This window comes from Phocoena phocoena, chromosome 9 (genome assembly GCF_963924675.1).
Source record: "Phocoena phocoena chromosome 9, mPhoPho1.1, whole genome shotgun sequence".
Lineage (NCBI taxonomy): Eukaryota > Metazoa > Chordata > Mammalia > Artiodactyla > Phocoenidae > Phocoena > Phocoena phocoena.
The window spans coordinates 39,088,494-39,111,925 of NC_089227.1; the positions used below are offsets into that span (position 1 = coordinate 39,088,494).

The 23,432-nt window shown below is 36.9% G+C and overlaps 1 protein-coding gene across 6 annotated transcripts in view; it reads left to right on the forward strand.

Moving 5' to 3' along the window:
• DGKB (diacylglycerol kinase beta) overlaps nucleotides 1-23,432 on the forward strand; it is a 645,730-nt gene that overhangs the window by 599,738 nt on the left and 22,560 nt on the right. For all 6 annotated transcript variants that reach the window (XM_065884106.1, XM_065884107.1, XM_065884111.1 and 3 more), the window contains 2 exons: nucleotides 8,029-8,149; nucleotides 9,276-9,336. In XM_065884106.1, the coding sequence (XP_065740178.1) occupies nucleotides 8,029-8,149; nucleotides 9,276-9,336 (182 nt within the window). The remainder of the gene's footprint in view (nucleotides 1-8,028; nucleotides 8,150-9,275; nucleotides 9,337-23,432) is intronic.

Genomic DNA, 23,432 nt, shown 5'->3' on the forward strand with positions numbered 1-23,432 from the left:
AGGACACCAGATTTCAGGATATAATCCTGTATTTTAACCGCTGTCAGAAAGTTCCAAAGAAGATTTGGATTTCATTCTATCTAGTTATGTAGCCTCCTTTCTGAAGACAGACTGCCAGAAGACTAGGATTTACTTCTGACCAGCAGTGCTTTTATGCAAATGGCCTGAGAAAGCACAGTAACCCCAATGTATTAGAGTTCCTCAGTCTCTTGCTAGGGGTATAATATTTATATGTTACCAGGTATAATTGGATATCCAAACCAGCTCTTTTATACAGGACGATTTTTAGTATAAATCACTATTCTTCACAATTATATTTTGTCTTTAATTTATAGCCTTAAGTTTATAAATTAGTTCAAATGTATTACCATGATTTAAAATTTTTACCTTTTCACAAGTGTGTTTCATATTTTGTTGAAATTAAAATAAGGCGACAGTAAATCTATACTATTATATTCTGTAATACATTTCAATAAAAAACTGGTGTGCATAGTGCTTCTGGAAATTGAATATAAAGATCACATACATAGCCATATGTAAAATAATATTGGCACTACCCTCCACTAAATTGGATTTTAAGTTGTTTTTTAATTGTTGGAACTGCTTAATTCTTTTTTTTTTTAAAGATGGTAGCCAATTTTTTTTTTTTTTTTTTTTATTGGCCGTGTTGGGTCTTCGTTGCTGCGCGTGGGCTTTCTCTAGTTGTGGCGAGTGGGGGCCACCCTTCGTTGCAATGCATGGGCTTCTCATTGCAGTGGCTTCTTCTGCTGCAGAGCATGGGCTCCAGGCGCGTGGGCTTCAGCAGTTGCAGCGCATGGGCTCAGTAGTTGTGGCTCACGGGCTCCCGAGCGCAGGCTCAGCAGTTGTGGCGCATGGGCCTAGTTGCTCCACGGCATGTGGGATCCTCCCGGACCAGGGCTCAAACCCATGTCCCCTGCATTGGCAGGCAGATTCCTAACCACTGCACTACCAGGGAAGCCCTGCAACTGCTTAATTCTTAGGAGAGTAAGGATTGTTGGTGACTTTAGCCCCTTAGCAGGCATCAGTGTTACGATGCAGGATGCCCCTCCAGAAGTTAACTCAGAATTTGCTGACATCAGCCTTCATACATGGGCACTCGCTTTGTTTAGTGATGGCACTAATATGAGGAGACACATGAAGTAGCTTGGTTTATGGAAGAGGGCAAGGGAGGCATGGTGCTGTGAAAACATCCCCTCACACACTAATGGCTCATTCACACAGAAAACAAGCGACAGCCTTCACTCCCTCCACCAAGCGTAACGAGAACAAACTGACTCAAGATCCCAGAAGCAGCAGTGTTCAGATTCACTGCTAGCTTGTGCTCATAAACTCTCTGCTTACATTTACTGATAATCCACGTTGCCAGTTGTAATAGACTGCTGTGGGAAGTCTTTAAGCTGGCTCTTTATGGCCTTGTGAATGAAATGCGTACGATTTCTTGGGTTGTGTGTCCTGAGGTGAAGGTCATCTTTCAAGTATGCCATAACAAAATGATTGCAGGCCCTGAACTACTTTTGTCACAATAGAGAGGTGTTGACAGTATACCACACTATGATTTCTGGTCTTTACTTTTTTTTTGGATCCATTTAGGGAAGTTCAGAATTTTAGAATGAAAATACACGAAGTTATAGTCAGCTCTAGCTGGTTGTTTTTAAAAAACAGATGGCTTTAAAAGAGATGATGAAATCTATTCTTTAAAAGTCATTTTTAAAGTCAGGCATGTGATTCCACTGTATATATATATTTATGTATATACCTTAATTCCTTATTTTTTCAGATTTCAGCAAAGAATGGGATATTTCACTCTGCTAGATTTTCATAACTCTCTCTAATCCATTTGTGTACTACATTCTAAACTTTTTCATTTTTATTTTCTGACTACTTTGGATAGAAGTCCTTTCAAAAAGTATTTTGTGTTTCTCAGCCTTCTTATAGACTCTTCAGAGTATAATTCACACACATGACCTGGAGTAGCATTGTGAATGAGAGTTTTATACCGTATTATAATTTGGTGGCAGCATCTGAAATGATTTACTGATGGGATTATTAATGGTACCATTTTAAGGTATCACATATTTCTTTGTAGTATTTTTTCTTTCAATTACTGGTAACATTTAATTGGTTAGTTCTTACTGTGGTCAATATGTACAATAACATGGATTTTGGAGTCAAGAATCCTAGCTGGAAAACCAGATTTTCAACTATGTGTGAAGACTTGAACTGGTAACATAGTTTCCTCATCAATAAAATGGGGAGAATGATACCAGCCTCAAGGAATTATTGGGAGTCTTAAATGGAAAAAATGCCTGTAAATCCCTTAGAAGAGAGCCTGCTCATAGTAGGCGTACCATATATATAATCTCCATTTTCTTGATAGACCTGTAATTGTATAGTAGGTTCCCTGAGGTGCTAAAATTTTGCTTTAAATATACTTGTACTGTGAAACACAGAGTTCATATTAATACATTTTTGCTTAGCTCTGTCCACTCGGGCCCTTTGCTAATTGCATTTTCTAATTTTTGGAGGTAGGGGAAAATAGCTATTTATATTCATGGGGAGTACATCTAAATTAAGAATCAATGGGCAGGGCTTCCCTGGTGGCGCAGTGGTTGGGAGCCTGGCTGCCAATGCAGGGGACACGGGTTCGAGCCCTGGTCTGGGAAGATTGTGGAGCAGCTGGGCCCGTGAGCCGCAGCTGCTGGTCCTGCACTCTAGAGCCAGAGAGCCGTAGCTGCTGAAGCCCGCACGCCTAGAGCCCGTGCTCTGCAGCAAGAGAAGCCACCGCAACGAGAAGCCCGCACACCGCAACAAAGAGTAGTCCCTGCTCGCCGCAGCTAGAGGAAGCCTGCACCCAGCAACAAAGACCCAACGCAGCCAAAAATAAATAAATAAATTTATTAAAAAAAATAAATAAAAATCAACGGGCAATAGATGGACATGTTAGAAAAGAATCCTTGAAGCATTTGCTTTGATGGAGGAATTTCATACATCCCTTGGCTTTTTAAAAGTTTATTCTGGATCCTCAGGCATGTTTCAAATGTCTGCTAGATAAAACGAGCATCACTGGAAGGCATATAATCTACCCACAATCAGAAGGTACAACTCTATAGCTAGCTTCGTCTCGCCCTGGCCAAATAAGGACTTAATTGTTGGTGATACAATTAGCAATTTAGGTGATGACAAAATGTCCTTGCTGAGTCAATGAGTGTGCCCCAGGACATAGCTGCCCCCTGTGTTGCAGCATGTTGCTGGACACCATGCATGAAGGAGTATGTCCTGCCCTGCCTCCACCCCATTCCTCTCCCTTCAGTACACACTATATTCAACGAAATGCCAAAATGCTACAACCCACATTCAGTCTGTGTTCGTAATGCATCCTCTTCTGTTCCCTACATATGGCAGTCTGAAACAATTACATAATGAGACATATTATCAGGGTATAACTGTCAAAAATGAAGAGCCTAAGCTATGAATAAATATTATCCATTTATTAGCTGTTCTGCTCCTGTGTTCTCAAATCTATACCGCACCCCTGACTTTCAGATTTTACGTTTCATACCCCTGATTCCCTGTGTAACACTAATGCAGCACTTACAATGTTCAGGAAAAGATATACAAAGTCATAAGGCAAATTAAACTCTAAAGTAGAGTTTCTTATCATTTTTGAATTATAGTCCTTTTTGCCAGTCTGGTGAAATCTACTGACTCTCAGAGTAATGTTTTTAAATTCACAAAAAAATATGCAGGATTACAAAGGAAATCAATTATATTGAAATGTTAAGATTTTGATTTAGTAATATATGTGCTTCTTTTAAAAATATTTTTATTGGAGTATAGTTGATTTACAGTGGTATACAACAAAGTGAATCAGTTATACATATATCCACTCTTTTTTAGATTCTTTTCCCATATTAATAAATTACCTTTAGAAATCTAGGAGGGGCTCAATAATTCTTAAGGTGTCAGTAAAGATTAGTATAAATAGAATTTTGAAATATTGCAACAACTGTAATGTGATATGGAAATATCTATGATATCTGTCAGTGACAAAGTCAGAGATATTTCTACTACGACTATGGTTTCTTGCCTAAATTTATAATTGAAAGAAGTGCTTAATTTCAATTACATGTTAGTGAAAAAGTTACATTCCTCTGCATTCAGAGTCACTGACCCGTGTTAAGAATCTTGCTGTACTATATGCCAGTTTTGCTTATTTCATTAAGTTTCTTCCCTCTGAAGCACCTCTTCTAGACTCTCTATTTTAAATATGAAAATACCAAATTTGGCAGATTCTGTTGCCTCTGTTGTACCCCTGGAGCAATTTGGAAAGATATGCTAACTCTTTCAGGAACGTACTATTTTTCCCCTTTAGAAGTATATCTCATATCATTAATTGATCAAAAGCACTATCTTCCTTGGAATAGACACACTTCCCAATATCAGGAGGTCAGGCTTTCTCAGTGCTCAGCGGATGACTCCCCCAGGGGGAGCTCTCACCTGCAACTCCTGGCCCAGATGCAACTTCTGCCTTCCTACCTATGATTCTACTTTCACACGCAAGAAAGCCAAGCAGATGCAATGACTGAGCATAATGCTGAATGTGAAGCTGCTCTAGTTTCTTTTGTAACCGAGTTATTTAGAAACTTTGGTATTATGTGATTGATAACAAACTGATTATAAGAAACCTCACAGCACACGAGTGTGGTGAGATGCCATGGTTGAGAGCAGCTCTTTTACGCACCAATACACACACTGAGGAATGAGTGCTCGGACATTATGTCTTTCAGGCCACTCACTGTGATGCCATTAGGATTTATAGTGGCAGAACTAAAGTGAAAAACTCAGTGGCCCAAAATAGTTAATGTTTTCTTAAGCAGAGTTTGGCACTTTCTCTCTAAAGGTCCAAATAATAAATATTGCAGGTTTTCTGGGCCATGTGATTTCTGCTGCAGCCACTCTCTTCCACCATTGTAGTGTGAAAGCAGACATAGACAAAACCTAAATGAATGAGTGGCTGTGTCCCAATAAAAACTAATTTGTGAATGGTGACATTTGAATTCAATGTATCTTCAGATGTCACGATATGTCATTTAATTTTTTTTTTTTCCATTTGTAAACATGTAAAAACCATTCTTGCAAGCCATACAAAAACAGGCAGTGGTCTGGATTCGGTTCATGGGCTGTAGTTCACTACTCCTACGTTTAAGTATGAAAGCAATAGCCAGGTAGCAGACCAATTAAGGAGGTGAATCTGGTTGGTTATGACATCCCAAGGGACCTGCACTTAAAGTAAATTTTAGCTAGAATGTGACGTGAGGAAGTCTTTGATGTTTCTAGATGGTACCACATGTAGAAACAGAATTCAAAATTATATAGAAATTATCTTTGTCTGAAGCCAGTCAGGACCCTGACCTCAAAGACAGTATGTAAGAGGCAGCAGTTGTACACAGACGTTGCAGGCTTCTGTATAAAAAAATGTAGAAGTGTTTATGGGAACAAATTTATGCAGCACAAATTAGAATTTCTTTTTTTTCTGAACAACTTAATTAGAAGGAATATGGTATTTATTTACTTTGACCAGAGCTGGTAAATAGACCACCATTTCTCTACAGTTCTTTGTGTTAGCAAGAACATGAAAGTTTGAAAGCCTAGGTCTTCTAAATCTGTAAGAAATGTCTCCATTACCAATTATTAATGGTAGAATTGATTTTCATGGCATTTTTGCAGGGAGAAAAACAAAGACAAATTAAAAGAAAGAAAAAAATCAGAAGGAGGGTGGTAGACAGTAGCAATATGGTGTGGGTGTAGACAATCCCTGTGATTCATGGAGAAGTTAGGGCTTATACAGATTAACTCTCTTGTGAGAAAGTATTTCATTTCTTGTAGAATAGTTTCCATCAACCAGATCCTTACAGAAATCAGCATAACATTTCACCTATTTAAGAATCAAGCAGTGGAAAATATGTAATACTAAATATGAACTTCACTTTTGTGGTGGTGGTTGTTTTATAAATATCACCAGACACACATCTGGGGTTTTAGTGCTTGCCACAGTGCAGTTTGCTGGTTGACATGTATCTAAAAAATGCGTATATTAACACCCAGGCTATAGAGCCAAGCACATTTTAGTGCCGGCTACAGCTGAAAGAATATGTTTCCATTCCTTGTCCATCTGTTCTTGGCAACATAAATTTAAACTAGAAACACAGAATAAGTTTCATGAGAAGTAAGTCTAAATAGGGTTTAGAACAGCAAGGTGAATGTTCTCGGTTATTAGGACTTGTTAACATTTGATCTGGTAGCTGAATGATCGTGTCCACGTGAAGAAATCTCATGCTGCAGCTAGAGCTTAAAGTTTAAAAAATAATAGTTTTTTTAAAGTCAGTTCTCTTCAAAAAAAATACAGTGGATTGGTTACACTTTTTGTTTTCAGGGCCTATATAAAATTTGCCAAAGATCATGGGCCTAGCAAACCTTGAGATTTCAAAGTGCTATCCACCACACATTTGAACAACGCTGAAAATATATCATTTATTTCTCTCAACTTCGTGCTCAAATGGATTCATTAGTGGGGAATGAGGGCTTTCTGTACAAAATGGAGTACATACAACACACACATGCTGGTTTTTCTTGAAGTCCACCCTCAGCTATGACTAGCTATTATCTGTATAATCATCATGGCCTACCCTGTGCCACTCTATGCCACCCCCTCCAGCTTTTGTTACTACTAAAACAATATTAAACAATTTATTGACATTTGAAAATACATGGGATTACATGAAAATATCAGTATAGAAAAGGATCATATATGTGCATCTAGAATTTTACCTTCAAATCAAGGGTTCAGGCGTCCTGAGCCAGATAAGTAAGCGAAGGGGCTATGTGCTGAGATCGCACTCTGTCGGCTTTTACTGACGTGAGTACTTCCTCTGCTTTCCCACTGAGTGAAAGTCTTCAGGTTGAAAAGGGACTTTGGAGCTCACACAGAACACTCTCACTCCCTAAATGAGAAATATTTCTATAAGTTTTAAAAGTCTCTCTCTTTGGTACGGCTCATTTATCAAATACAGCATTGCGGTTAGGCCTCAGAGTGATTGGATTCAAATTTTGGCTCTGTCACTTCCTATGTATGTTAATACGAATAAATTCACTTCTCTAATTTTTAGCTTCTCTATCTGTAAATTCTAATAATCATATCTGTCTTAAACTGGTTTTGCGGGGGGAGCCAGTAAGGTGATATACAGAGAGTGACTAATCCAGTGACAGGTACTTAGGAAACAGTCGACAAACAGTATGTAATACTATTAGCCTCTTTTTACTGTCCTCTGGTAAAAAAAAAAAAAAAAAAAAAAATTATGATTGTATTGTGCTAATTATCAAACCTACTCCCAAGTAGAATTTGGTAGCACATTCCTTATCATAAAAAAAAAATTTCTTTTTTTCAAATTCAAGAAAAACTTGACATCCTGCTCAAGTTTACCTATGACTTTGGACGATTCACTCAATGATTTAGGGCCTCAAGTCTTATCTTTAAATTGAGAAACTTTAATTCCATGATCTCTAAGGTCTTTTTTTCGAGTAATTTAACAAAATCATGTTTGACAGCATATCCTCATACTTTATTTATAGTATTGAAATGTGTATTTGCTGCCAAATGTCTGATGTGGGATGTAAAATGTTCCATATATACATGTGGAATAACGTTAAGTTTGTTGATGTTAAAAACTACTGGTATATTTTTTGGCATTATTTGGCTCAGAATCCATTCTTCCCGTTTTGTTTTAGAATAAGCTGACAGCACATCTTTTCCCACAGCACCTCAGGGTCTGGTTAAACTGAGAGTTTCAAAAGTAGGCCATCTTTTCGTTACTTTTAGTAGAGTATCCAAGACAGAGAAGCTTTCTTTGTGAAATAGCTTTCATTTTTCATTTCCGTAACATCTAATGACATGAAATTGTGCACATATTTGTATGCACTGTAATTTACAAGGTTTCTGTTTTCTTTCAGATCTGAGTGATCAGCTGCTGGAGGTGGTTGGCTTGGAAGGAGCTATGGAGATGGGGCAAATATACACGGGACTGAAAAGTGCTGGGCGGCGGCTGGCTCAGTGCTCCTCTGTGGTCATCAGGTAGCTCTTTCTCTACAATTGAGGAAGGAGGTTGACATGGCATAACTACAAATTCATTAAAGCCATACAAGTCTCTCATAACCATGTTTGTTTTATCTGTGCCTCAAGTTATCAGTGATTAATGCTGATATATTTCAAAATAATGAAAATGACAGTATTTACAAAGTTTTGGTTCACTGTTACTTACCATGTCCATTGGAATTTGATTCTCTTTTGTTGAGACCGTGGATACAATTCTAACATACAAATTCTACCCCCTCTAATCTGGCTCACACTCAGTTTAATTTACTGAAGCATCAAAGCATCTACTAGGCAAATTACCCAATGAAGACACTGTTGACGCACCATTAACTTACATTCTTTCATAGACTAAAGTCTACCATTGCTTCTATAAATTAAATAATGGATTATTATAAAGTAAGATTTTATATGTGTATTACATTTAAACCTTTACAAAAAACATTTTTTCAAAATTTTACCTGTAGAGAAAAGTTCTATTTTTACCCTAACATAAAACCACAGATTATAGCACAGATATAATTGGTGTTATATATATGAAAGTGTTGATACTGGAAAATCTGAGATGTCAAACACTTTTTCTCCACATTTACAATGTGGGTTTGCATGAAAACAAGGGAGGCCCTTTTGGCTGTAGGAATTCTGATTGTGGCATTAAACATAAACACTACATTTGTCTTTTGGCATCCAGAATTTTTGTTTATATCACGACAGTTACCAGGAAACTCTTTAACATTCCTGTAACTAAGACACCTTTCAAGGTATTCATTAATAGTCAAGAGTTGAAGTTCCAGGACTTCCCTGGTGGTCCAGTGGTTAAGACTCCGAGCTTCCAGTGGGGGGGGGGGGGGTGGGGGGGGGTGGGGGGGGGGTGGGGGGGGTGGGGGGGGTGGGGGGGGTTTGATCCCTGGTTGGGAAACTAAGATCCCATATGCCACGTGGTGTGGCAAAAAAAAAAAGTTGAAGTTCCTTTCAAAGAGGTAACTTGAGTGCAGAGGCAAGTTATTACCATATTTGCATTCCCTGGTCTCATAATTTTTTATGGGACATATAGTCTGTTGTATCAAGTATTTCCATGTTAAACTTAAAATGAAATATTTTTCCCCAGGACTAGCAAGTCTCTGCCAATGCAGATCGATGGGGAACCATGGATGCAGACCCCATGCACCGTGAGTACAGAGTAATTAAAATGCTGTCACTTTCAATTTTGCTTCCCAGATACTATATATTCCCATAACTAACTAATCACATACTCCTATAAGTAAATAATCACAATACCTAAGCTTTGGACCTATCACCCAGTACCGTTTTTTTTTTTTTTGGCAATGATTAGCATTTGAATGTGTTGGTGAAAGTATAATCTTTGGCTACCGTAGATCAATTATAAACTCTGGAACTAAGCAAAATTGATAAAGTTTCTCTTAACCTTTCTTGTACTTATTTCAGAACGCCTTATAAGAAAAATATTTATGGGATCGTCAAACATAATTCTCCCTGAATTTATTGCCCATCTGTTCTTTTGCCTCCATTTGGGGATTTGAGGTCTTCCTTCTCTATAGAAAAATGACCATTGTAGTTGTTCTCTGCATAATGAGATATTATTTCACTCAGACATTTAGATCTCCCTAAATTTCATTTGTATAGTGAACATTTTATTACATTTCAATAATATGCTGGGCACTTCTCTTGGCACTAAGAATAGAAACCTGATCAATAATATACGTCATGATCAATAATAAAACATAGGAATAATAGAACATGGAATAGAACGTATTCAATAATAGAATTGTCCTCAAGGAACTTACATTCTGATAATAGGAGATTAAATAAATTAATAAATATAAACAAACACACGCATAATAAATATAACTTTTGATTACTAGCGTTATGAAAAATGACAAAGAGGAACTGGGTGGAGTATGAAGAGTACTACTTTTTTTTTTTTTTTTTTTTTTTTTTTGCGGTATGCGGGCCTCTCACTGTTGTGGCCTTTCCCCTTGAGTACAGGCTCCGGACGCGCAGGCTCAGCGGCCATGGCTCACGGGCCCAGCTGCTCCGCGGCATTTGGGATCTTCCCGGACTGGGGCATGAACCCGTGTCCCCTGCATCGGCCTTTTTGAAAGAAGGGTCAAAAGCTCAGTATGTTAAACAGTAAGAAGGATGATGGAACGACAGTTTTTAGAGGTAGGGTGAGAGTGTAAGAGGTAAAGTAGAAAAGATGGGCAGGGGACAGATCAAGTAGAAAAAATGATGGTAAAGAATTAGCATCTGATTCTAACTGCAGTAGGAAACTATTGAAAGATTTAAGCATCATCTGATTTACATGTTTAAAATTTACCTTAGCTGCTGTGTGGAGAATGGATTGTACTGAGTAGCAGCTGGGAGACAGGGTTTATCAGAGTGGTCTGGGCTTCGGCAGCAGTAGGGGCCAGGAAGTGGATGGATTTGAGCTACACTGTGGAGGTGAAACAGGGAGAATTTGTTAATGAGTTCCCTTTGTGTTGAGGGATTGGAATGAGGGAAAGGGATGAATGGAGGGTAGCTGTTATCTGTGAATGAAGGTACTACTTACTCCATGGTTAAAACTGGGGGTGGGGGTGGGGAAGTGTTTAGGGAGTGACAAGATTCTTTTTTTTTTTTAATTTTTTTTTAGAGGTAGGTAGGTCTTAATCTTAGATTAATACAAGCATTGTGCTAAGTGCTGGTGTTAACATGGTTACAGGTGAGTGGTGTTGGGGGTTTTTGGAGAAATAATTGACATACAACATTATATTAGTATTCATTAAATATTCACACAAACTCTAAATAACGGATATCACCATTTTTCAGATGGAGAAAACTGAGTCATTAGGAGGTCAGATAACTTACTCAAGGTCAGGTATGTAGCACATAATGGAACTCAAACCCAGGACTCTGATTACAGCCCGTTCTCTTAACCACTAGTTAGCTACCAATTTCAAAGAGCACAGCTTAGCATATAACATGGGAGTCTTAATTTTTACCTTTCTGTTGGTTTTACTCTGAAGCGTTTGGCTCAATCTTTGTGTACAGCACATAAATATGACTTTTTGTTTACTCCTGGTATATTCCTTTAGCTAATTGAACCCTAAGTTTGTGAAATCCATTAATTATGTAATACTAATGTAAGACAAACTTGTCAAAAAATCTTTCAAAAATGATTACTTCCTATGCTTACTGCTATCTCTGTACTTGGTTCCAAATATCCTTTAAAAAAATTCCTGTTCCTCCTTTTACTAGCATGTATATATTTACATCTTGTTTTTCTTCACTCTCCCAGTGATACTTCTGAGTTCACGTGTACACTCACATGGATATTAAAGGTCTTGTTTTTGTTTCCAGTGGTGGTGATGATGTGCTGATGGTAAAGATTAGGATGATGGTGCTAGGGGTAACATCACGATGGTGATGATGGAAAAAGTGGTGAAACTTATGGTGACGGTAGTTCTGATGATGCTGGTGGTGGTGGTGATGGTGGTGATGGTGGTAATGATGAACTGGTAGAGTTGCTATCACTGATGGTGGTGGTGGTGATGGTGGTCATGATGCAGGATGGTAGTGGCAGTGGTAGTAGCAGTATTCTTGTCTTAATGAAAGGTCACTTTTCTTCAGCCTGGGTCACAAAAGAATAAATGAAAGCCAGTGAAACAGAACACCTTCCATGAGTACTTTGCATTCCTTTGGACTCTTCTCAGGGAGAAGGGAAATTTAGTCCCTGTGCCATGTTTTAAATCAAGAAGGATTAATGGCAATAAAAATACCTAACATTTATTAAGCTTTTAGTTTGTGCCACATAGTTTGAGACACTTGACCTGTATTGACAAATTTAATTCTCACAGAAATCCTATAATAAGCTTCATTTTGTGGATAAAGCAACTGAGGCAGACGAAGGTTAAATAGTTTGCCTGATTCCACCCAGATAGTAAGTGGCAGAGTAGAACTTGAAACGCATGTAGCCTGGCTCCACTGTCTGCACTCTTCATGGCTACTCCCCACCCTGGATCTCCACCTGAGAAGGCCCCAGGCCATCCCCTGTGACCCTCCACTCCAGAGTATGACCTTTGATAAATCACTTACTGCCTCTCCCTAGCTTTAAAAAGTCTTTATCTATTAAAATGTAATTAGTGCATTATATAATACTTGTAGCTTATTTCACACAAGCTCTTCTAATGACTCTTTTGTTAACTTTTCTCTCAGCGAATTAACAGGATATTCATTTCACCTATTAATTATCATTATCTAAACAATTGTTAAGTTACTAATTTTTATATAACGACTATTTAGTTTTCTCTCCGTGTAAACTCTCTTATTCATTTAAAACATTTATTGCAGTCAACACAGTGGACCAAGAACTGTACTAGACTATGGCTCATTATTGTTATTTCACATTCTGGCCTACTCTTCTTTTCCTAGAACCACATGGAGATCTGAACTTTAAATTTCACTTTAACTAAAGAGAGTATTTAGTATTCAGAGTTGGTATGGTTGAACTTAAGAGTGTTCTTTGCTTCAACTGAATAACACGTTTCTCTTACAGAACATAAAAATGGTAGAATGTTAAAATTCTTCGCTGAATTTAAATATCCATAAGCTGATACTCAATTTATGAAGAAATTGCTCTAGATATAATTTTAGAGCACAGCAGAAGTTCTGCTTTTCTTTGAGTGGAATATATAAAATAGAAAAGCATGTGATGAGTGGGTCTTGATTCTTACATCAGTTAATATTTTTTTAAGAATCGGAGTAGTATAAATTCTGAAGGTAGGTGTGTTGATGGTTGCACGACAGTGTGAATGTACTTATGCCATTGAACTGTATACTTAAAAATGGTTAAAATGGTAAATTCTATATTACATATATTTTATCACAATAAAAAAAGTAATTGAAAAAAAAAAGATAATATTTACTTACAAATTTCACTAACCCTAAGTTCCAATTACCAGGAAAAACAAAAACCAAAAAGCTTAAAACTGTCTCTTCACATGTTGTAATTATTTTTAGGACCTTTTAAATTATCTCACTGTAAAGTAGTCAACAGAAACTTGTTAGATACTCCTTTGTTCACAGTTTTGTAATAGTCACTGAGTTAACAGAGGATGGATTTTAGCCATTTAACAGTTAGCTATGTTAATAAGCATAACAAACTAAAGACACAATTAATTCTAGAAGACATTGTATTGAAACAGTTCATGAAGAGCCTTTCTTTAGGGTGGACTCCAGAGCCTAACTATATTCCCCTTCCTATCTTCCTCCCCATTCCTTCCTCCCGAGCACTTCAAACATACTCTGTTGTCCATATGTTCCCATTGTGGGGAGAAAAAAATGAACAGCTTAGGGGGGAGACAAGGAAGAGCAGTAATAGATGGGAGGTCAGACACTCGGTCAGATTTCATTTTGTATCTGCACACCCAGCCCTCTCACCCCAATTTATTCTGAGTGATGGGTGTCTAGTAAAGTTTCATTAAGTGAGGAGTGACCATGCTAAGCCTCAAATTCAGTGTAACCAAAATGAACGCATCATGTACCTCCTTCCATCTCCTCCCCATATAATGACTTTTTCTTACAATTCCAAAATTCCTGCTCCTCCCTTTACCATATTGAGTTAGTGGAGCCCAGTGTTTCCTAAGCTAGAAATCTGAGAGTCATCCTGTACTTCTCTCCATACCCTAAAATTCACTAACTGTGCCCACTTGATAATATGGCATATTTCTGGACTCTTTTCTTTTCATCCCTACCACCATTGTCCTAGATTTGGCCCATTTCATTTCTCCTCACTCTCAGCAATAGCCACATCAATCTTTCCCCATCCCCATTTTTTTTTTCTATTTAGATCCATCCTTCACTTTTCTACCAAAACGATCACTAGAAAATGCTAATCTCACCACGACACTCTTCCAATTAGAACGTTTAATTACTTTCTATCTGATAAAATATAATTTGAATCGGGCTTCCTGTTTCACTGCTATCGTCACTTACTTCTTTTTCATATTTTCATATACTTTCCTCTTACCCAAATAAACCTTTCTTCTTCTTTAGTTGAGTTACACAACTCATCTTTTGAGACTCATTTCATGCTGCCACTCCTCCATAAATTCTGTTTTGAATATCACCCCTCCCTTCACTCTATCCCGTCCCTGACCCCAACTAGTCTAAAAGCGCAGCCCCAGTGCTTCATAGCTTTATCAAAGAACTAACTACGTTAAATTGAAGTTATCGGCTTTTCTGACTAGCTTCTGGGTAGACGTAAGCTTATTAAGGTCAGGCACTATGATTTTAGTCATCCCTGTACCTGCAGAGCATAGCACTGTGCCTCACACATCATTGGGCTGCCAACACCATGTGCATTTTGAATTCGTGAGTTTCTTAAATAATTCTTGGGGTAGTATAATAATTTTAAAAACTGCTTTCTACTAAATCTTTCACTGAACATAATGTAGGTTGGCTAGCAATTCATTCACATATTTTTCATATATACATACATGTAAAAGTTATTTTGAGTTATCTTTATTCATTACATTCGCAAAGCAAAGAATTTTGAATGTATCGAAGAAGAAATACTTTCTCAACCTTAAAAGATGTAATCTTTCTGTTTCCTGAAATAGGACGATTAAACTTTTACACATTGTATAGGCTACATTCTGTTAACACACTGAAGTATTAATAGTCATGTACTAGTTATTACTTGTGTTACTTTTATGAAAAGTAATGCCAAACAGGTTGTAATGCAATATCACTCTGGGTGCTTTGTCTATGATTAAGTCAGAAAGGACTCCTGAAACTTTCTTCCACGTGGTAGAGAATGGGAGGGACGTCACAAACAGATCATAAGCTAAATGGTGAAATGACCACAGGTAAAATATGAAAGTGATAGCTGAAGTCAAGGCAACTTCTGGAAGGCATTTACATGTGTTTTGGTCTCTCTTTGCCTGTTTTAAATACCTTCCTTGGTATAATGCTTCTCAGGACTAGGACCCACTTGCCCAGTCTCAGCCTCTACTATTAAATACCTTCAACACTCAACTCAGCCCTGAGCTGGTAATTAGGCAATCCCCGCCAAGCCTGGTAGTCTTACTGCTTTAAGTGTGATCCCTAGTATTCTTGGAACAGATACTTGGTCATTTAGTGCCCTAAGAGCCACTGCCTCCTTCAGTCCCCATTTCCACTGAGTGGACCATTCTATAAGATGCTGCTTTCTGACTTGCATGCCACTTTGCTTCTCTGGCTCTAGCTTCTAGTTGATTCACACATCGGCTAGTTGCCTAGCCTTTGCTCGTACCCTCTCTTAGGAAGGCTGGATCTTTTTCCTATGGCCCTAGACACTGCAGTTACTTGGAGTTTATCTTCATTTTGACACTCGTTTTTGCAAAGAGAATATATTCAGCACAGCTTTAAAATGTAAGCTCTTTAAAAAGAGGAACAGTGTTTCAGGGCCTATTAAATTTTTTCTTATGTGTTTGTTGTAATTATTTAAAATAATCATAATTTTAAAGTGTTATTTAATCTTAACTCATTTCCTGAAATACAATTTAATCTCAGGACATTAAGGTAGAAAATAAACATTTTATAAATGTAATATTTTCCAGTCCCAGGAATTTAGTGATATGTAGATGAAGGCTAATTGAATTTACAAAACACTGAGATGTCGTTGAGATGTTTGGAAGAAACCATGGTAATAATGCTTAACAGTATTTACCATCATTTATGATATACCAGTTTCTGTTCTGTATATTCATATTGATTTTTATTTAATCCTCAAAACAGCCCTAAGAAGTCAGTAAAGTTATTATAACTCCCATATCATAAATTTAAAAAAAAAACAACCCTGAAGCAGATAAGCCAAGCAACTTGACCAAGGCCACACAGTTAGAGGTAGTCAGTGGGCTCTAATGCCCTTTCCCTTAATTATGATGTTTTGTTGCCTCACTCAGTGGCTTGTATTAGTAATCAGTTACAACTCTATCATTTATAAGAGAATTCAGTTCTTTTTCACCTTATTTACATTTTTTCTCTTTACTTAATACATTATTTTTTGCTTCCCAGTATAGCCAAAGCCATCCATCACATTGCCAGAATTACTGCTGAACAACATAACTATGATCATCCAACTCCCTGATCTCAAAGTTCATTGCCTCCTCATTTCACACAGCGTAGAGTTCAATATCCTTGTCATGGCATTAAATCATTCTCCCAAGGCTTCCATCAGCCAGCCATGCCTCATAGGGACCACTTTCCAAAGGCTTTCTACTCATACTGCTTAATTATGTACCTGCAATCTCCATCCCCTATTTTGTGGTTTAGAAATAGACACATTTTTCTGGCCTTCAAGCAGGCTCCCAGGAAATCTGTGGTTTCTTCCAGCAGTTCTGTAAGACCCATGGTTTGCATTTCTTTCATTTAATCTTACCTACAGTTTATTATTTTGCCTGAATCAATTATCCTGTGCTGTTGGGATATATATATATATATTTTTATAAGTTACTTCAAAATCTTTCTGGAAAGTGATGGGATATAAATACATATATACTAAAAATAAAATAAAATCCCTTCCTTCAATGCCAAACTTAGTGACAATTTCCTCATGAAACCTTTTAACTCCCCATCTGTCAGAAATAACTGCCTGATCCTTTATACTCCTGTGACTCTGTTAATATCTTCTTAATGCCATCCCAATGCACAGCTTTGTATTTCAGCAATGCATGTATGTGTCCAGCTCTTCTGACTTAATTGTAAACATTTTATGATTTCATCCTTAATTCTTCATCATACCTCACATAGTGTCTTTTACATAATACGGTTTCAGATGAGAAGTCCACATGTGAATCCTTGCTCTGCAATAGGTAATGCATCATTTTTCTCAGACTGCTTTCAGGAATGTTTCCCCTTGTCTTTAATTTTCAGTACTTTGATTTTGTTGAGTGGGCATGGATTTCTTTAAGCTTATTCTGTTTTAGTTTCTCTGAACTTCATGAATCTGTAGGTTTATGTCTTTTGCCCAATTGGGAAATTTTTAGCCATTATTTCTTCAAATACTGATTTAAGCACCACAGTCTTTCTCCTTTCCTTCTAAACTCTGATGACATGTTTTAGATATTTCTGTAGTATCCCAATATCTGAGTCTCAGTTAATTTTTTCTTTCCTCTTTATTCTTTCTATTGCTCATATTGGATAATATCTATTCATCTATATTCAAGCTCACTGACTTTTTCCTCTCTTATCTCCATGCTGTTCTTGAGCCCATGCAGTTAACTTTTATTTTGGTCGTTGAGTTTTTCTGTTGTAAAATTTTCAGTTGGTTCCTTTTTTTTTTTTTTTTTTCCATATGCTCTATTTCTCAGCTGACAGTCTCTATCTTACCTTTCATTTCAAGAGTGTGTGCCTTTACTTCTTGGAGCATGGTTATAGTTGCTGCTGTAAATTTCTTGTCTGGTAATTCCAACACTTTTATCATCTCAGAGGTTGCATCACTGGCTGTCTTTCCCCTTGGGAGTTCTTGAGATTTTCCTAGATCATCATATATTGAAAAATGTTGGACTGTATCCTAACAATGATACGATCATGTTATTAGACTCTAGGTGTTGTTTAATTCTTGTGGGGAATATTGATTTGTTATTGTTGTTGCTATTTTAGCAGGTAACTGACCCAGTTAGGTTCAGGCCACAAATCCGGGTCTGCTGCCTGTGAGCTGTGGTTCTAATGTCAGTTCAATTTTCAAAGTTTTTGCAGTGTTATTTAGATTTATCTTACATGTACAAGATCCACAGGCTTATCTGGAACCTGGGTGGTGGTCTATCCCCTAATTCAGTTCTCTACATTGTCAGTATGCTTCATAAGGTCAAATCTGTGCACACACTGCTCAGGGGCAAACTCAGGAGATCACATAACAACTTTAAGAGATAGTCTTTTTGAGGCCCTCTCCACTCTAGGATCTCCCTGATGTTTTTTGACTCCCGGGGCTCCTCTGACTAGAAATAGAAGGTTTTCATTTCTCTGAACTGCCATGTACTTCTTCATATAGTATCTGCTTCCAGGGCCCTGTGGTAAGGGGATGAAGAGAGAAAAAAATCAGCAGGTATTTGCCCATGCTTTTGGGACTATAGTTTCACTGACCAGAGAGAAGGGCTTTCCTTCAGTGGAGTTGTAGGCACCTGCCACTGCTATGGAATTGCCAGGGGACTGGGATGGAGAGATTGGGGTGGCAGGGGGAGGGGGAGAAGTGACACAAGATACTTCTCTCACCGTCTCTGACCTCTCCCTGTATGTCCTTCATTTCCTACCCCAGAAACACAGGGCTTTTCTTGGAGCTCTCCATCTGTACTTGGTATACAGTTCCAGGTTTTGAGCTGCCTTTAATTCCAGACTGGGGAATATGAGAAGGGAGAAAAAACAGAAAGGTCATCACTGGCTCAGTGGCACTTCACGCTCTGGTTTCCTTCCCCAATCTACGTGCTGTCATTTGCTTTTCACCAATCCTCAGTTAGCTGCTCCGTGCATTCTGTGCAGGGTTTGTAGTTGCCTTCAGTGGGAGAGGCAGGGTAGCACGTGCTTACTTCTTCTTGACTAGAACTGAAAACACCACCACTCTTCTTAGATTTTGTATATGGCCATTTTGAGATCTGCATGAATAGTCCCCATCAGATTGGTATATTATTGGCCGGAAGTACTTATCTGCCAACTTACAGATTTCACAGTACAGTCCCCATTTACATATATTTTACAGAAATTCTAAATAAGTCTGAGAAGTGCTCTAAACCTTGAATTATAAATCTTATCCATTTTGAGAAAACTTCATTAATTTTTTCCCATTCTTATGTCCTGCATTTAGGCAGTTGAGACTACACTTACCTTGTTATTTGAGTGAAAATAATTGACCAAAAAGGCAGAGATTCTCTACTCACCTATAAAGATAAAGTTAAGTTTTATGTATTTCTCTAGGCAGTAATGATGTGGATGACCACATGAGATGTTTTTTTAGATTACTTTGTCTGTAGGCAAACATTTTAAGAGTATTGCAAGTGAGTTATGTGATTATATGGGAGGCTTTTAGACCGTGGAGGTGAGGTTAGGTGAATGTTCAAGGTCATGAAGCAAAGAGTTATAAAACTGGGACTGTTTCTAACTTGTTTTTCTACTCCCAAACCTGTCATCAGTTTATTAGGCTTATTTGCCTAAGGATAAAAAGTTGAGAGAAGAAAATACAAGGTCTCTGAAATTTTCTGTGATGCATAGTAGTGAGTGTAAAACAGGCAGAGGCAGTGAGACTTTCTCTGGCAGCTCTAACCACAGCAAACCAAACATAGGGCACTTACAGTTGAGAAGCAAATTAAGCAATTTTCAGAAAGAGATTGTTTTAACAGCCCTTTCAACTCACTTGTAAAGCTGAATATCATGAAAAACCTTTCTGCTTGGGAATACCATTTGAATGAGAATTTCACATGATATTATATTAGGAAGTACAAGGATATCAGACAGATTACTTGTTTCCATAGTTTGTATGCTTACATCTCGCTTGATTACTAAAGTTACAATAAATACTTTTAAAGGCAAAGTGTGGCTAGAACAATGTTTCCTGAAAAGAAGCTACTAAATCCTAAATATAAACAGAACATTAAAAGATTTATGGGGAGAATGGGGCAAATTTGAGAAGTAGGAAAACAGCTAGAATTTGCTTATCTTTATGGCAGGTGGGTCTCCTTATACCTACTACCTGGATTAACTGATCACAGACCTGGGAATAGAAAACAGGTTAGAAATTACAAACCCTTACCACTCTTTAATTATAGAATCTCAACCATTTTATTACAACTTCTGTATGCCAGCTTTTTATTTGAAACCCATTCTAGGTTTTAATATTTTAGAAGTTAGTTTGAGCAAGCTGGCATCCACAACTAAAATGGTCCACTTCTCTAGACCATTAGCAGCAATGCAAAGTAGTCTGAGGTTAAAAATATTTTTCACTCCTTGAAAACAGTGTTTTATGGGATTTGTACATGAAGGGGAGGAAAAAACTGCTTAGTCATAATGCTGTGCAAAATAACTAGATCCCAATGGGTAGAAAACAGAAATAAAGGCCAGAATCCAGTGTCTCATATATGTTGTATCAGTGACCTCTGGACTTCAGAGAATTACTTAATATTGGAACTATTTCCTTATTCCTAAAACCAGCTACCTACAGATCACAAGAGAGTGTTGAAGGGTTGTTGAAAATTACTTTGCATCACGTTTATCAACACTAAGGAAGTATTAATTATTTTGTGGTGTATATTAAGTATTGTTATATTTTATAATGCACCTGAATTTTCTTCTTTTTCATTGTTTGGACTAACTTTCTTGTTATCCTGAATCATACAGGGAAAAAATAGTTAAACTCATGTTATTTTATGTTGGGATAATATACGACATCTATGTGAGATTTAGCCAAAGTACTATAGAAAATGTAGCAGTGACTTTTACTGTTTTCCTATAATCACAGATAAACTCATACTGGAAAAAGATATCATTTCCCCATAATATTTAACATCTTTAGTAATTATCTAAAAGGAAAATTATATTAAAACTCATGCAGAATAGAATAGTGCATGAAACCTGCAGGTTACCTAACTCTTGAATCTCCCAAGACCCTTGCGTTAAGTCTATTAAGTTTAAATAATATTAAATAATAGCTAATGTACCAGGTTGATTTCCTGGAAATTAGGCTTATTTTGAAAATTTTATAAGTATATTATTTTCTCATTAAAAGCTACACAGCTATTGAAACATGACACTTGCTGCCTTTGCAGACACACCATATTTTTTAACCCTCAGTAGATATTTATTAATAAATTAATAAGAAACTCCTATTGAGCTGTTGTTGCATTTTCAAAGTAAGTTATACCATTGAACTAGTAGTACTTGCGTAAGCCATTGAAATCAGAGAAAATTGGCACTCTTTTTTTTTTTTTAGGTAAGAAGTGGATTTATCTAGAGAGATACAATTTCCACAGACAGAATGCAGTCTGTCTCAAAAGGCAAGAGCAGCCCTGAAATATGGGGTGGTTAGTTTTTATGGGCTGGGTAAATTTCTTAGGCTAAAGAGTAGGAGGATTATTCCAGCTCTTTTGGGGAAGGGGTGGGGATTTCCAGGAATTGGTCACTGCCCACTTTTTGGCCTTTTATGGTTGGCCTCCAGAACTGTCATGGCGCCTGGGGATGACGGACACATCATTTTTAAAGAATCTTAAGCGGCTCTGATGGCTTACTTTAGAGGGGGAAAAGCAGGCAAGGTAACATGTGTATTTTTAGTGATAAAAGAAAAAGAGTAACCCATAAATTATCGGTAGGAAAATTGTTAATAGGTAGGTGTAGACAGTGAATATTTTTTTGATATGCCTGGAAATTGCATTTTGCCTAATACTTAAATACAAAATAAGAATAAATCTTAAGAAAACACTGCCATTTGTTATTCCATGAGTCTAAATCTTGATATTTTGAGGAACAGAAAATTAACTAACAGTCTTCTGTCATCTTGAGACATATTTGGATAATCAGATTGCTGTTCTGGTGGGTATACTTTTTAAGGTGTGAGTGGTAGTGAGACTCCAAAAGCAGTTGAATAAAACATAAACTAAAAGTGTCCCGTTACCTAAGACTTCACTGGTAAATACTCTTACATAATTTTGCATTTCTAAGCCTTTTTTCCCCAAAGACTGGCACGTTAGTGTTTAGTGGCATTAGTTTGCGTGTTCCGTTCCCCTGTTACTTATGCATTAATTAGTTTTGTTTACCTGTGCATCATTTTTTCCTAATTTCACAACAGTTTTTTTTTTGGGTAATTGACAATGCAATTTACTGCATATGCACTTTCTGGCCCCCAAACAAGAATGTTAAGGTGTAAAGCACCAACTTCTTCATCTCAGACTGTTAAGAAAAAGGATTGGTTGTGACTAATTTCCAATTAATTTGCAGTGGTTACAGGGAACACAACAATTGCACCTACTAATTAAAATTTAAAATATTCCAAAGGGTCATCTTTAAGTGTCTTTGGAATACATAATTTCCATTTTGGTTCATTGCTGGATCTGTAACACCCATGAGCTTGACAGCTCTATTAATTTAAAGACTCAGTAATACCTATTAGTACAAAACATGAAAAAAAATACCATTAATCATTTATTTTAATTTTGCAGCTCTGTCATTTTCTCAGTATGTTTTAAAATTATCATGACACCATAATGTGCACAAATCGACTTGGATGAAGGGGAAGCGGATCACACTACTTAGGAGAGATACTGAAGTATGTTATTAGAGCTTAATTAATGCCAAACTGATTAGATTTGATTGCATTTTACACAAAAATATTTTAAAGAATTTTTTCTTACTATATTATATTTTAAAAGTTATCCCAAACAGGTTATATTTACAATTATACTTACCTTTTTATAGCTCTTTCCTTTAATACATTCTATTTAAACATTATGAAACAAACCTACATTGTTCTCTTATTTTTCATTGTGCAACCTGAATTAATCTACTCATTTTTAATTTAGAAAAGTTCATTTCAGTTTAGCTCAAAGAAAATAGCATCTCTCATAGATACGTTCTTTGATAGGAACTCCTAACCCAAAGTGGACACAATGTCCAAAGACACGAAAGGGCAAAAATTGAAATGAGAAATGTACTAAGTATATAATACCTTATGCATTTATACTGATGTGATCCAGGACTGCTAAACACACTAAAAGTGATCAAATTATATGCACTTAACAGAATTATGTCATTAGCTTTCTAGAATACCAGTAGTTATTTTATTTATATTTACATCTGGTTCAAAATTGAATATATTTCTCTAGAATGCGTAAAGTTAATAGTCTCTTAGTTGATGTGCATCATCGTACTAGTATGTAGATTTGATTTCTTTCCAGAGCAGTTAGAGGTCTCTCTTCTTGTGGCTACAAACTGTAGAATCATTAGGCCTGAGCCTGACTTTTCTCCCACAGTCTGCCTTGTGGAAGACCTTTTCTAGCTCTTCATTTCTTCTGATTTTGTGTATTACAATTAGAAAATATGGCTAACATATTCTAAGCTTTTCCCTCAAAAGGCAACTTACTGTATTGTCGCAAGTTTTAAAGAGTAAGCTTTCTTATCCACTAACAGAGCACAGTGTTTCATAGAGATATTCCCAGGATGGGTTACCAATTTCAAACAAGAATTTGAATGAAAAAACTTAACAAAAATACACTGAACAGAATTTAATAATTTATTGTTTTTATTT